This window comes from Penicillium brevicompactum (assembly GCF_028827555.1).
Source record: "Penicillium brevicompactum strain IBT 35665 chromosome Unknown utg000002l_segment0_segment0, whole genome shotgun sequence".
Classification (NCBI taxonomy): Eukaryota; Fungi; Ascomycota; class Eurotiomycetes; order Eurotiales; family Aspergillaceae; genus Penicillium; species Penicillium brevicompactum.
This window is the reverse complement of record NW_026623205.1, coordinates 355,312-368,682: the sequence shown is the minus strand read 5'-3', so window position 1 is coordinate 368,682 and position 13,371 is coordinate 355,312. Positions and strand designations below refer to the sequence as shown.

General features: G+C 51.8%; 7 protein-coding genes across 7 annotated transcripts; 5 read left to right on the top strand and 2 right to left on the bottom strand.

Annotated features, from left to right (window-relative positions):
• Nucleotides 1-214: 214 nt before the first annotated feature.
• On the top strand, nucleotides 215-1,833 carry N7506_002914 (uncharacterized protein; the record flags this gene model as incomplete). The annotated part of the gene is made up of 10 exons (XM_056952209.1): nucleotides 215-243; nucleotides 307-335; nucleotides 389-403; nucleotides 462-486; nucleotides 541-862; nucleotides 913-1,022; nucleotides 1,076-1,221; nucleotides 1,275-1,332; nucleotides 1,391-1,555; nucleotides 1,617-1,833. The coding sequence occupies 10 exons, from the start codon at nucleotides 215-217 to the stop codon at nucleotides 1,831-1,833; spliced, it is 1,116 nt and encodes a 371-aa protein (XP_056813901.1).
• Nucleotides 1,834-2,018: 185 nt separating this feature from the next.
• cpa1 (carbamoyl-phosphate synthase (glutamine-hydrolyzing) CPA1) lies at nucleotides 2,019-3,377 on the bottom strand (the record flags this gene model as incomplete). The annotated part of the gene is made up of 1 exon (XM_056952208.1): nucleotides 2,019-3,377. The coding sequence occupies one exon, from the start codon at nucleotides 3,375-3,377 to the stop codon at nucleotides 2,019-2,021; it is 1,359 nt and encodes a 452-aa protein (XP_056813900.1).
• A 906-nt stretch (nucleotides 3,378-4,283) lies between these two features.
• Nucleotides 4,284-5,089, top strand: N7506_002912 (nuclear transport factor 2 family protein; the record flags this gene model as incomplete). Its single annotated transcript, XM_056952207.1, has 2 exons — nucleotides 4,284-4,800; nucleotides 4,851-5,089. 2 exons carry the CDS (start codon nucleotides 4,284-4,286, stop codon nucleotides 5,087-5,089), a joined length of 756 nt encoding a protein of 251 aa, XP_056813899.1.
• Nucleotides 5,090-5,917: 828 nt separating this feature from the next.
• Nucleotides 5,918-7,414, top strand: N7506_002911 (putative C6 transcription factor; the record flags this gene model as incomplete). The annotated part of the gene is made up of 1 exon (XM_056952206.1): nucleotides 5,918-7,414. The coding sequence occupies one exon, from the start codon at nucleotides 5,918-5,920 to the stop codon at nucleotides 7,412-7,414; it is 1,497 nt and encodes a 498-aa protein (XP_056813898.1).
• A 689-nt stretch (nucleotides 7,415-8,103) lies between these two features.
• Nucleotides 8,104-9,356, top strand: N7506_002910 (putative DnaJ domain protein Psi; the record flags this gene model as incomplete). The annotated part of the gene is made up of 3 exons (XM_056952205.1): nucleotides 8,104-8,251; nucleotides 8,310-8,998; nucleotides 9,060-9,356. 3 exons carry the CDS (start codon nucleotides 8,104-8,106, stop codon nucleotides 9,354-9,356), a joined length of 1,134 nt encoding a protein of 377 aa, XP_056813897.1.
• Nucleotides 9,357-9,722: 366 nt separating this feature from the next.
• Nucleotides 9,723-11,570, top strand: N7506_002909 (uncharacterized protein; the record flags this gene model as incomplete). The annotated part of the gene is made up of 5 exons (XM_056952204.1): nucleotides 9,723-9,872; nucleotides 9,946-10,088; nucleotides 10,148-10,226; nucleotides 10,315-10,705; nucleotides 10,756-11,570. 5 exons carry the CDS (start codon nucleotides 9,723-9,725, stop codon nucleotides 11,568-11,570), a joined length of 1,578 nt encoding a protein of 525 aa, XP_056813896.1.
• Nucleotides 11,571-12,146: 576 nt separating this feature from the next.
• Nucleotides 12,147-13,053, bottom strand: N7506_002908 (putative short chain oxidoreductase/dehydrogenase; the record flags this gene model as incomplete). Its single annotated transcript, XM_056952203.1, has 2 exons — nucleotides 12,147-12,526; nucleotides 12,582-13,053. The coding sequence occupies 2 exons, from the start codon at nucleotides 13,051-13,053 to the stop codon at nucleotides 12,147-12,149; spliced, it is 852 nt and encodes a 283-aa protein (XP_056813895.1).
• Nucleotides 13,054-13,371: the final 318 nt, after the last annotated feature.

The following is a 13,371-nucleotide window of genomic DNA, read 5'->3' as shown; positions in this document are numbered from 1 at the left end:
TAAAAGAGTCTGAAATGACCAGGAGCGCAAGGTTGTCGTAGACGCGGAGCTTTGAGCTTCAGAAAATCGTGAAGTTGAAGCCCCTTACATAAGCGGGTCTTGGCGGGCAGTGCGGGATTTTGATATCGCGGCCTCATTTTGGATCTTGCGTGTGCCGTGACAGCAAGACGATTATTCGCTCATTTCTGGCTGACAAGCCTCATAAATCGGCAAAATGGTGAACATCACTGAGAAGATCAAGGAGTATGTGACTCGAATGACACCTGCCCACTCTCATGTCCCGATTGCTTAATTTTGATTCCACAGGATTGAGGATGAGATGCGGCGGACGCAGAGTAAGTCTTTCAGTTGAAAATCTATGAAAATCTATGCTAACCATGTCCCGCAGAGAACAAGGCCACAGGTATGATGAAGATCAATACTTGAAGAAGTACAAGTGAAGAATCTAACCTTTGAGATAGAATATCATCTGGGTCTTTTGAAAGGGTATTGTCATGTCCACCGCTTCAAAACACACATTGAAACTAACATCATTGCCAGAAAGCTTGCCCGGCTTCGAGCTCAGCTCCTGGAGCCAGTTGGCGGAGCTGGCTCCGGAGGTGGTGCTGGATTCGATGTTAGCAAGAGTGGAGATGCTCGAGTTGCTCTAGTTGGCTTCCCCTCAGTCGGAAAGTCTACGTTCTTGTCCAAGATTACCAAGACCAAGAGTGAAGCCGCAGCCTACTCTTTCACCACACTGACTGCCATTCCCGGTGTGCTTGAGTACGGTGGTGCCGAGATCCAGATTCTTGATTTGCCTGGTATCATCGAGGGTGCGTCCGAGGGCAAGGGTCGTGGTCGTCAGGTCATTTCGGCAGCCAAGGTAAGCTGAGCAGAATTTAACGAAGGCCGAGAGACTAACATATTCTTTAGACAAGTGATTTGATTTTGATGGTTCTGGATGCCACAAAGCGTGCCGAACAGCGAGCTTTGCTTGAGGCGGAACTGGACTCTGTGGGCATTCGTCTGAACAAGGAGCCTCCGTATGTTAAACTGCTGAAGAAGTGTGGGCAATCTGATACTAACAAGCGTGCAGCAATATCTACCTCAAGATCAAGAAGGCAGGCGGCATGAAGATTTCATTTGCGACACCCCCCAAGAGCCTGGATGAAAAGCTTATTTACAACGTGCTCCGTGATTACAAGATCCTTAACTGCGAAGTCCTCGTGCGAGACGAGAACGGTATGATGAGCTTTGATGGGGAATGTGAAACGGCACGCTGACTTGTTATCTAGCTACTATCGACGACTTTATTGATGTTATCATGAAGGACCACCGCAAGTACATCCGCTGGTAAGCTTGACCTCCCACTCAACGATCCTCTAAAAGGCATATACTAACCTCTTCCTAGTCTATACGTATACAACAAGGTTGATAGCATTGGTCTGGAGTTCCTTGACGCCCTTGCCCGCGAGCCTTACACAGCCGTCATGAGTTGTGAGCTTGATCTCGGTGTGCAAGATGTCGTTGAACGTATCTGGAAGGAACTGCGACTTATGCGACTCTACACAAAACGGTAAGAAGTGCTCAAGAGTCAACCCACTCCATGACAATGCTAACAAATTGCGCATCTACAGAAAGGGAGAAGAGCCCAATTTCGATGAGGCGTTGATTGTACGCTCGAACTCGAGTATCGAGGACGTCTGTGATCAGATTCACCGTACGATCAAGGACACTTTCAAATACGCCATGGTGTGGGGAGCAAGTGCGAGACATATCCCTCAGCGCGTGGGACTGTCACACATGGTTGCGGACGAGGATGTGGTATCTATAGTCACTAAGGATAAGGCTTAAGTTTGAGGGCGATGATGAACACGTTGACATGAACATATGACTACCAAAAAGGCTTAGAAACCAAATGCATGATTTTAATGCTAGCATTGAATTTATACTTAGAATATGAACAAGTTACAAAGAAACCGTATCCGAATCGACCCAATCCCAAAAAAAGCACAGTACTCCCAACCAGTTTAAGACATTTAAGCAGCACCGGCGGCGGCAGCAGCAGCGGCGAGCACGTTCTGCTGACCGATGGTGGGCTGAACACCGACACGCTCCTTGGCGAGCAGGTCAACCAGCAGAGGGCTGGGACGGCTGTCACGCTGGGGGTAGAGACCGGCCTGGTTGTTCTTGTACTTGAGAACGCTGTCCAGGTAGATGTCGAAGAGGTAAGAGGAGTCCAGAGGACCGCCCTTGGCCTCAGGGTGGAACTGGGTGCTGAATATGGGGCGAGACTTGTGGATCATACCCTCGTTGCTCTGGTCGTTGAGGTTGACGAAGTAGGGCTTCCAGTCAGAGGGAAGAGTGGAAGCGTCAACAGCGTAACCGTGGTTCTGACTGGTGATGTGGCAGCGACCTGTGCTCAGGTCAAGAGCGGGGATGTTGTGAGCACGGTTTCCGTACTTGAGCTTGATGGTGCTAGCACCGGTGGCCAGAGCGAGGAGCTGGTGACCCAGGCAGATACCGAAGATGGGGACCTGCGAGGTCTCCATAAGACGCTTGAGGTGGTAGACGGTGTCCTGGCAGTGGGTGGGGTCACCGGGGCCGTTGGAGATGAAGACACCATCGAAGTGGTGGGCGACCTTGTGGATGGGGTAGTCGAAGGGAAGGACAGTGACGCTGGAGCCACGGCCAACCAAGCTGCGGAGAATGTTCTCCTTGACACCGCAGTCAATGACGGCAACGTGAGAGTGAGGGTCGGCAGCGGCAACGTGGAAGGGCTGCTTGGTGCTGACCTGACGAACCAAGTGAATTTGCTCGGGGTCAGTGAAGGCCTCATCCTCGTTGGCGTCGTACTCCTCGCCGACAGTGATACGGGCAAGAGAAGAACCTTGCTCACGCAGGTAGGTAACAATGGCACGAGTGTCAACACCAGAGATAGCAGGCACACCCTCACGAGCACACCACTCGCCCAGACTCTGGACGGCAGTCCAGTGACTGTACTGCTCGGCGACATCGGCGACGACGACACCAGCAGCCTGCAGGTTGGGAGACTCGAAGTACTTCAAGAGTCCATTGGGGTCCTTCTCGGCGGAGGGGACACCGTAGTTGCCGATCAGAGGCTGGGTGAAAACCAGAATCTGACCACGGTAGGAGGGATCGGTCAGGGACTCGGGGTAACCGACCAAGGAGGTGGTGAAGACAGCCTCGCCGGAGATGTTGGAGCGGGCACCGAAGGACTTTCCGGAAAACATCGGACCATCACGGATAGTGAAAGTAGCTGGTTCCATAGCCGCACGCTGGCGCACAGTGGCCATGAAACGCACCTGAGCAGGACGCTTCATGGAGGCGAAGGCAGCAGCCCGAGGGGGCATAGCCTTGAAGAGATTGAAGATCATTTTTTTGTATATGGGTAATGTAAACTGTGAGAAAGCGGTGGGCTATTCAGTTGATGTTGGCTTTCCAGAGATGGTCCGAGATGTAGTCCTGGGAGGTAAAGATTGAGGGTGCCAAACACATATGCGCGACTGAAACTTGCAGTCAGGATATGGTAGAGGGAATTGGGGGGGAGGGTTGCTATTTAGCAGAACATGGGGAAGACGTGTTGATTGGGGAAAAAACGGAGGGTGAAGGGAGACTCGCAAGAGGGTTTTTCACCTTTGAGTCAGTGGGCACGTGTTCTTCACCGACTTTGCCTTTTTCAGCCAATCGGAGGCCGTGAAATTCCGCTATCGGCGTCCGAACGGAATTAGGTAATACTCGACTGGCCAACCCGCAATGATATCACGTCTGTCTATCACTTTCTTATCACAGCCAATTTCCATGGGGTCATCGCCTTTTATAATCGGAAAGAAGTACTCCGTCCTCACTCACTCGATCGCCTACTAATGTACTCCGTACTAGTCACGGGTTACACCGCACTATTGTCTCCACTAATGGCACTTAGGGTACTGCACATGGCATTGCAGTAGCCCCCTGCACCTTGGTCTTGCCATTGGCCACTAGGAAGGCCTCAATTATCGGTCCTGTGCATGAGTGCTGTTTGTGCGTTTTTCTCAGATCATCTTCTTTGTAGCAGCTCGGTACGGAGTATGTTTGTATGTGTCACAAATTTCCTCAGAGTAACCGTGTACACCGCACGTACAATGTGAAAACCTGAAGTCGAAGCAACGTTAGCCCAACTCGGTACATTAATCACAAATACCACCGCCGTATAAGAACAAGGTTAAGTTGAACAATTAAATTAACGGTTAACAGATTAGCTTCTAGCTTACGGTCTATCTAGCGCTAAGGAACACTAAACGATGATCCTGACTAATTATCTGCTTGTTGCCCTAGCGGCCAGCCTCTTCCCAGAAGCCTCGGGACGCTTCATCTCATTGCTCGGATCCAGTCAGAGCTTGTTGCAGACAGGATGTGATGGCACTGGCATCGTGGATGGCGGTCACTGCAATGGCACCGGTGTGGTGGACGACCCACTCCCCAAGCACCGAGAAGGCTTTCAGTTCGAGAACCCATCGACCAACTGCAAATACGTGTCTCAGATGCACATCTGGGATTCCTTCAAAGATCTGGAGAAAGACATGAACAAATTGTTTACACTGATTCACAAGGACGTCAAGTTTACCGTGGTCGGCCACCACCCGATCGCCGGCCGCTACCACGATCTGATGCATTTCTACGTCAATGCCCTGCGTCGAGTCAGTGTGTTGTTTTTCGACCACGCAGATCTATTTGAGATCCACCCACAGGCAATCTTCGGCGGATGTAACGCTGAATGGTCGGTGCAGGAGATTCAATTCAAGGGTGTCATGAATTCCGGTGAGCACACGGATATCCTCCGATGCGCGATCTCCCCTGACCCACCACAGGTGACAGATTCGATATCGTCAACGTGTGGTTCACCCGCTGGCACCGGGGCCAGATGGTCGAGATCCGCACTTATATTGACGCGCCTAAGATCATGGAGGCATTGCACAAGAATGAGATCTGGTGGAATGGCACCACCCTGAGGGATAATCTACATTACATGCCTGGTCCGGCAGGTATGCCGGACCTGACAGAGCTTGAAAAGCTGTTGGGTCGTCCAGACGGAAGCAAATACGAGTAAACCGTGGGTGCCATAGTGTACTCTGTACGGAGTACTCCGTACGTAGTTTGTATGAAGCAAATAAACCAAATGAAGAAAGGAGGCTTGGGTCTAAATTTCTTGGCACCAATGATTTGAAAGAAGAAAAAAACTCCCTCAATACTCCGTTCCGTACGGAGTATTCTTCCAAAGGATTGCCTGACGTTCTAACATTTACCTCGCCGGCGCAAAAACCGGCGCAAAAAAAAAGACGTGGTTCCAGAGGGGGTCGAACCCTCGACTTTCACGTTATTAGCATGACACTCTAACCAACTGAGTTATGGAACCATTTGATGTCAGCAACTTTCTTCCGTTGCATTATGGTTCATCCGACATGTGAAGAAGAGCGGGTCAAACACGCCGCATGTTCCCCGCGTTTTCCTCCCAACAATGTCCGAGTCCACACGAAAGCGATCTCGACTCGCGTGCTCATTGTGCCAATCGCGCAAACGGAAATGCTCCGGTGGACAGCCGTGTAGTACGTGCGCCCAAACTGGTGCAGAATGTCAATACAGCGCGCGCAAGAAACGCGCGAGGTCACATAGCTTGTACCGGGCAAGTCTATCGCTCGACGAACGACCTCCAGATGGCTACTCAAATCCAATTACAAACCTCGCTGGTGCCGCGGGCGGCGCTACGTCGCAAGCCTCTCCTCGCCAGTCAGGCAATTCGGGGACTTTTTCTCAATCCATCCAAGCGAATTCGGGAGCGGCCTTTGTTCGCAGGTTGGGGCTGAGAATTGACCCGGCGCATGCGCCGAGATTGCATTTGTTTGCATGGAACGTTGGAGAAAGGCGGTTATCTCCAACGATGCCGTCCTCGTTGGCTTCTGCGCCTGCTACGACCACGCCGCCCGGAGGCATCACCAAACTCATTCCACAGGAGGAGATGCGGCGGCTAGCAACTATATACTTCGAGAAGGTGGACCCGTGCTATGCATTTCTGGATCGCAAGGTGGTGTTTACTCGGATCGCAAAGCGCTGGGAGCTCTTGCAATCCCACACCGACTCTACGGAAAGCCCGTACGATGCCGTTCTATGTGGCGTGGCTGCTTTTGGATATCTATTCTCGCGGCGGGAGATCATACCCCTTGAACTGCATCTGGTTGAGAAAGCGCGAAATCTTCTAGAAAGAAGTGTTCTCACCGCTGAAATGCCATCGGTTGACACAATAGCAGGCTGGGTGTTACGCGCCGCATATCTCCGCATGACAGCCTCACCACATGCAGCATGGATGGCCAGCTGCACACTAATGCATTTGATCGAAGCCGCAGGCTTGCATCTCGAGACCCCAGATCCAGATACGGCAGGTCTCCTGCCCGCCTCGCCCACCGACACACAGGATAGCACCGAAGTACAGAGTGGGGACCGTCCAAGTGATCCCGAAACACGACGTAGACTCTTCGGCATGGCCCGTCATCTGAACACATGGATTTCATTTGACCTAGGCCGGTCTCGCGTAATCCTACACGGCGCCACTACTCTCTCACCCACAGCACCAGCCTCTCGCAACCCCCCGACACAAGCACCAGCCCGAGTGTCCCGTGCCGACCTATTCCATCTCCTCCCGCTCTCCGAAAGCCTAGATCCAACCGGCCCATCTCCTCAAGACCTACCAGAGCTCGAACATGCCCTCACATCCGTCCTCGACCTCATCTACTCCGAGCCATCCCTAATCCTTGTCCAGTGTAATTTAATGCTCTGCATTTACAGACGTCTGCGCGCTCTCAATCCACACGGACCCCTCTCATCCGACCTCCTCGAACGTGTCCTTGCACTCGCCGGCCGCGGCCTCCGCGCAGCACGGGGAATGGTCGCCTCCACGTGCCCCTGGCACCAAGTGGCCAATGTTCCTTTCCAAGTCGTCTGTTCCCTATTAGCAATCGACAATCGAGCAGCTTTAGCACTGCTGACTGACGCAATGCGAACTCTACGTGAAGTTCTTGCTGCTTATGACACATCTTCTATGCGGGAGGCATACTCGACTGCCTATTTGCTCATCGCACTACACCAACGGAGAAAGGAAGATGACACTCGCGCCCTTGCAGAGGTCTTGCGTTTGAATTCGGCAGCGGCAGCACCGGTTCAAGATCTGGATAAGCCGATTGTCGACTCACGGCCCACGGTGGAGGCTTCGGGCCACAATAGGGTACAGGCGCAGGCCCCGGATGAAGTGGCACCGGTTTCTGATACGGAGTTCTCGTGGCTTGGGGATCTCATGATTGATATGCCCAGTCTACAAAACTTTGACTTGGATCAGTTCTTGATGACTGATGTTCCATGGCCGCTGCCTGAAATGGGAATCTAAGTGCCCTGTGCCTTCGTAGAACAAAAAGAGACAGATCAAACAAAACAAAAGCCTCAATTTGACCATAAGCAGTCTGATCTATGGACCAGGATCATTTCGAAATTTAATTTCGGTACTATATGCTAGGATGGTATGCGCATAGGACAGTGACATAATACAGTGGGGCCTATGATGTTATGGATTGCGGGAGCTTCAAAGCTGATCTCGCAACGAACACCCCCAAACAGAGTAAAAATAGACTACTAGACTAATGGAATTGTACCTGCAGAATACCCCAGACTTGATGTTTGAACAAAGAAAGGCGATCCTCGTGTAGAGGGTCGAATGTTCTCGAAGCTTCGATGATCCGACGTCACACGTCACTCACCTGGAGACACCAGTTTTTGATCCCTGGCAGGTTCTAGTTTCAAGCCCTTGACGTTGTGGCCCTTTGCCAATTTATTTCTATTTCTATTTCTCTTCCTTTGACCACCGGACTCTTTGTCCTCAGAAACAACTTATCTTCAAACTCCTCCCGAACTTTCCACCTCATTCGAGAAGTACACCGCACCTTCTCGCCAAACGTCAAGAGAACTACAACTCCTCTAGACGTATAAAGAACTCAGATCCCGTTCAACGCGCACGACCGATTTTGAACGGCCGTTTCTTCTAATTTCCCGCCTCGTCACATCTCTCCTCTACCCCGCATTATGGTAGCGGAAACCAAACTCTACGATGCCTTGAGCGTCAAGCCCGAAGCCACCCAAGATGAAATAAAGAAAGCATACCGCAAGGCTGCCCTCAAGCACCACCCAGACAAGAACAAGGATAACCCTCAATCCGCCGAAAAATTCAAAGGTACGTTTTTTACCCCGCACAATCCACAATCCCGACCCGACTAACAAGCAATTGGCAGATGTCTCACAAGCCTACGAAGTCCTCTCTGACCCCGAAAAACGCAAGGTCTACGACCAGTTCGGACTCGACTATCTGATGCGCGGCGGCCCTGCACCCCCACCACCCGGAAGCGGCAGTGGCGGAGGAACCGGCTTCGACGGCGGCATGCCCGGAGGATTCAACTTTGGCGGCATGCCTAGCGGCGGAAGCCGGAAGTTCCACTTCTCGACCGGTCCTGGCGGCGGCGGTGCCGGCGGGTTCAGCTTCAGTGATGCGGATGATATTTTCCGGAACTTCGCTAAGGGCAGTGGCGGCATGGGCGGTGGTGGTATGGGCGGTGGTATGGGCGGCATAGACGACGACGATTTGCTCTCATCCGTGTTTGGTAGCGGTATGGGTGGAGGCAGTGGCTTCCGCAGCAGTCGCCCGGGTGCTGGATACTCCAAGCCTAAGCGTGCGCCTACGCCTGAGCCTACTATTGTTGAGAAAGACCTGCCTCTTACTTTGGAGGAGATTTACAATGGGACTTCGAAGAAGGTTAAGACGAAGAGCAAGGCCTTTGACCCGATGGGAAAGCGGACTACACAAGAAGTCACGCTTGAAGCCAATATCAAGCCTGGCTTGCGTGCTGGATCGAAGATCAAATACAGAAACATCGGTGATCAGGAAGAAGGGGGACGACAAGATGTGCACTTGATTGTTAAAGAGGTAAGTGATGATTTATATACCCTTACAAATTATTGCGAACTGTTACTGACCGGTTCAATAGATTCCACACCCCACCCTCAAGCGCTCTGGCGACAACCTCGTGACCGAAGTCGAACTCACCCTGAAAGAAGCCCTGACAGGATGGGAGCGAATCATTCGAACCATTGACGGCAAGTCAATTCGCGTCTCTAAGCCTGGTCCAACCCAACCCGGTCACCAGGAACGATACCCCGAAATGGGCATGGTGCTCTCGAAAGACCCTAGCAAGCGTGGCGACCTCCTCATCCAAGTCAACGTCAAGTTCCCCACCAGCTTGACTGCACAACAGAAAGACATTCTGAAGGATGTCCTACCTTGAAATCGTTTCATTGATTTGCATATACCAGGCGTTGGGGTGAGCGTTTTATCTTGTGGAGTAATTGATGACAATGACAATGACACGGCAATTTCATTTTAACATGATGCTTTTTTTGTGTGGGTATCCTTTGAGAACCCAGAAACGTAATGTGCATAGCCCAAAAATACCGCAGTCGATTCAATAGGAAACACATTGTTAGCCGTGAAGTACAAAGTCAAAGACGAAGCTGAGAGTAGACACCCGTGGACGTTGTTTACTAATGAGATAAGCTATCCATGATCTAACCCGATCGAGCGAGTGCGGAGAACCACGACGTTCAACTCCTGCTGTGGACCAAGTCAAGACCAGCTACCTTGGAAACTCACGATGAAACGCAGAATCACATTTATTCAGCGCGAAGATGCCGCATTTGATCCACAGCAAGCTGTGCTGACTGCGTCGTCCCTCTCCGTGCGCGACCTCGACGCCGCGCGGGAGGAACGCATCACCGTGGAGCTAGACCAGCTCTCAGAACAGGTAAAGAATAGCTTCCAAACCCCAGACCAAAGAACGGAGGATTCTGACTCGGGTGCCCTGGTATCGAAATTAGTTGCGCGCTACCCTAGAGAACTCCCATGAGCTCCACCTCCGCTGGGCCTCCGAACGAACATACGACGCTGTCGCGCCTTTCGCGAGCCGAGTTTCGCCAGGGCTGCATGTGCTATATACTCCCTTGAAGGCAAATGAGTCACCGTGAGCTCTATAAATCCAAATCCACCCTTAGGAGGGTGATTGGCTGATGTGTTTGGCAGTGAGGCGTTGTGTACACTGCTCCGCACAGTGGTCGGACCGGACGAGGGAGCTCAATACAAAGATTGTATGAAGCCGGAGGTACGTTGAACCCTGAGACCTTCCTCAGAAGGCATTTGCCGATCGGCATATATGTGTCATGACCGATCTGACCCCGACTGCTATACAGGACTCGTTCATTACACCCCCGCTTCTCTCGACGAGATTCGCTTCTTCGGCCTCGCTACAATACTATACCCAACTATCGAACTTGAACAACCTCGTCGAATATATACAGCAAATTGTCTGCCCAACAGCTAGTTTGGATTGCCAGACCCAAGCTGATGCACTACTCACTGCGGACTCAATCGACATCGACTATGACAGTATCTCACATGCTCTTACGGTGTCAGCGTTCTGGGCCAGCCCGCCGGAAGGCGGCTGGAGAGACGAGGTCGAAAAGCCATCTTCTGCTGCCGACCAGATCGAATTTGGTCTGCTTGGTGCCGAGCCTGGGCTTGAGCCCGAAGATATCAAGATGGGTGGGCTGCTAGCTATTGTTGGCGAGGACAAGAAATTCAGTATGTGAAATTGGCACTGTATACCATATTGACTCGACTAACATCTACAGAACCTACCATGTTCTCATTCCCTTCGCGCCACCAGCCTCTCAGAGAGCCGTCCAGCTACACCGTCTCGTTCACCCCTCCTACGGGCCTGCACCCCGAAATGTCTATAAACATACCTAGATCATCCCTCAAACGACCACCGGCACCCGAAGATGCAGTCTGCGCATTGCACACATACCTCACCCTCCCATCCACCATATTCGGAGACCAGTACCAGCTCGGAACAACAGACCCTCTATTCCTGGAATCCCACAACCACGTAGCCCTCCGTGCTCATGCCGGTGAGATGGACCTCGAAGCACCAGATTGGGTCGTCGAGCGCTGGGGATCGAGTTGGCTTTGGGAGATAGCCACGCCCCAGTCCAACCCAGATGACACAGCAGATGCTTCGAATTGGACAGTCACGATCCCGTTGCACTTGCGGTATCTCCCACCCTCGGAAACAGGATACCGCACTGCGCACGTGCCGTGGCCAGTCGTTTTCTGGGCCTGTCATACTGAAGAAGGAACGAAGATGGGTGTAAACCCATTCGACCGCACGAACCTTGGTTGGGATGGCTTGTTCGGTCCACGGACGATGTTTTATCAGCTTCAGCCGGCGGGAGATAGCTTGATTGAGGACGTCGAAGTGCCGGTTTTGCGTCTGGAGAATGACGGGCTTTTCCAAGGCAAGCATATCGAGCTGGGTACCTGTGTGGTAGTCTCGCTTGGGTTCTTGTGGGTGCTTTGGAAGCTTTTCCGGGTTGCTTGGACGTCTGGGGTAGGGTCAAATGACCAGGCTGGGCGGACTGGAGCTGCTCATGATAAGAAGGATTGAACTTGGTGTCTACTTTATACGGTTATAGCGAAGTATCCCGAGGTCCCGAGGTCTCCAACATTGATTAGCAACGAGAAGCCTCAGTGCCACATTGATAGCCTTTATACCTAACCTGCTCTACGTCTATACCTAAAAACCAATACATAAGACATTCAGCGACTTGCCTTCACCCCAGACTGCTTGACTGCCTTGTCATAGGACCAAAGGCAAAAAGACAAAGAAGCAAAAAAGGATAACAAATTCAGCTGGACATCGGGACTAGGATTCGAACCCAGTACTTCGGGAAGGAAACTGACCCAACAGATGGAGAGGATTGGGCCCTTTGGGGACTAAGCTGGCGCTAAATCAGGACATGCGACACCTCACCCAGCTGGTATTTGTTATGCCTGGGAGCCCTTATTTGGTCTTTTGACTGACATTTCTGACCAGTACTTTTGTTTGTATGCATTACTCTAAGCTAAGGATGTACTCTTGCTGGCTTACCTGAATAAATGGCACATCCATGGATATGCATGGAGCATTACTTATAAATGGTCCATGCATTGTTCTATCTGATCAGAGACGCCCCAGGCCCACTCAGTAGCTTGTCGAGTGTGCAATATCCTTCGCCTGCAGCAAATTCTCCTGCAACCTCTCAATCTTAGCCTGGAAACGATCATAGCAATCCACACCCAGTGGCAAACGAAGCAGATCCGCTTTCCCAGCCCCCATATCTGTACCATCTACAACATCCAGAATCCTCTGAGCACACTTCACAGCATCACCAGGCTGAGCACCCTCATTTGACCTGAACTTCTTCAAGACCTGTTCCAGCGGAGTCCCTGCATAATCCCCATTCATCCCAGCCTCAGGCTCAACTAAAGCTGACCAAAAATTAGTCCGAAGAGATCCCGGCTCGACGACAAGAACCCGAATATTGAACGGCGCCAGCTCTTTCGCTAGACTTTCAGACATGCCTAACATTCCATTAGCAATCCATAACTTATACTAGAGGCGGGCAGGTCATCTTACCTTCAAGTGCAAACTTCGAACCCGCATACATCGCACACGTAGGCAGTCCATCAATACCAGCACTACTGCTAATATTAATAACCGTGCCGGACCTTCTAGCTCGCATAAACGGCAAAGCGCCCTTCAGCACACGAACAGGGCCATAGACATTCGTGTTGAACTGGGAGTGGATTTCCGCTTCGCTCATGTCCTCGATACTACCGAGTAGCGAGTACCCGGCATTGTTGACGACGACATCGACACCGCCGAAGTCGCGGATCGCGCGTTCCACTGCTTCAGTGGTGTCTGGGCTCGTCACGTCGAGCTCGATCCATTTACCTCCGAGAGTTGATATTTGGGGGTTGGCTTCGGCGGCACTGGTGGGGTTGCGGGCCGTGGCGATCACCGAGTGGCCAGCTCGGAGGGCTGCTTCGGCAAGTGCGGCGCCAAGGCCCGATGAGGCTCCAGTGATTAGCCAGGTTTGAGAGGCCATTTTGAGTCTTTGAGTGCTTGGATGAGAATTCCGTTTATGATGGGTGTTGGAGATGTGCTTACATTTGAGCGTTCCGTCTTGTGAGGCGAAGGTCGTGGTAGGGCGTTGGTGCTGCTTCGGAGGTAAATGGGGCGGAGTTTGTGTGCTAACTCCGCTAGGGCCGATATATGGTCAGTTGAGAAAGTCTTGGGGTACACGATACATAGTCATGGTAGTTTCGACGATGTTTGCTATGTCGAGGAAAGTTATGAAAGGAAGCAGGCGTTGACATATGCACAGCCTGCCTGGTGTAAATTACACAATAGCATTTATAGGCCT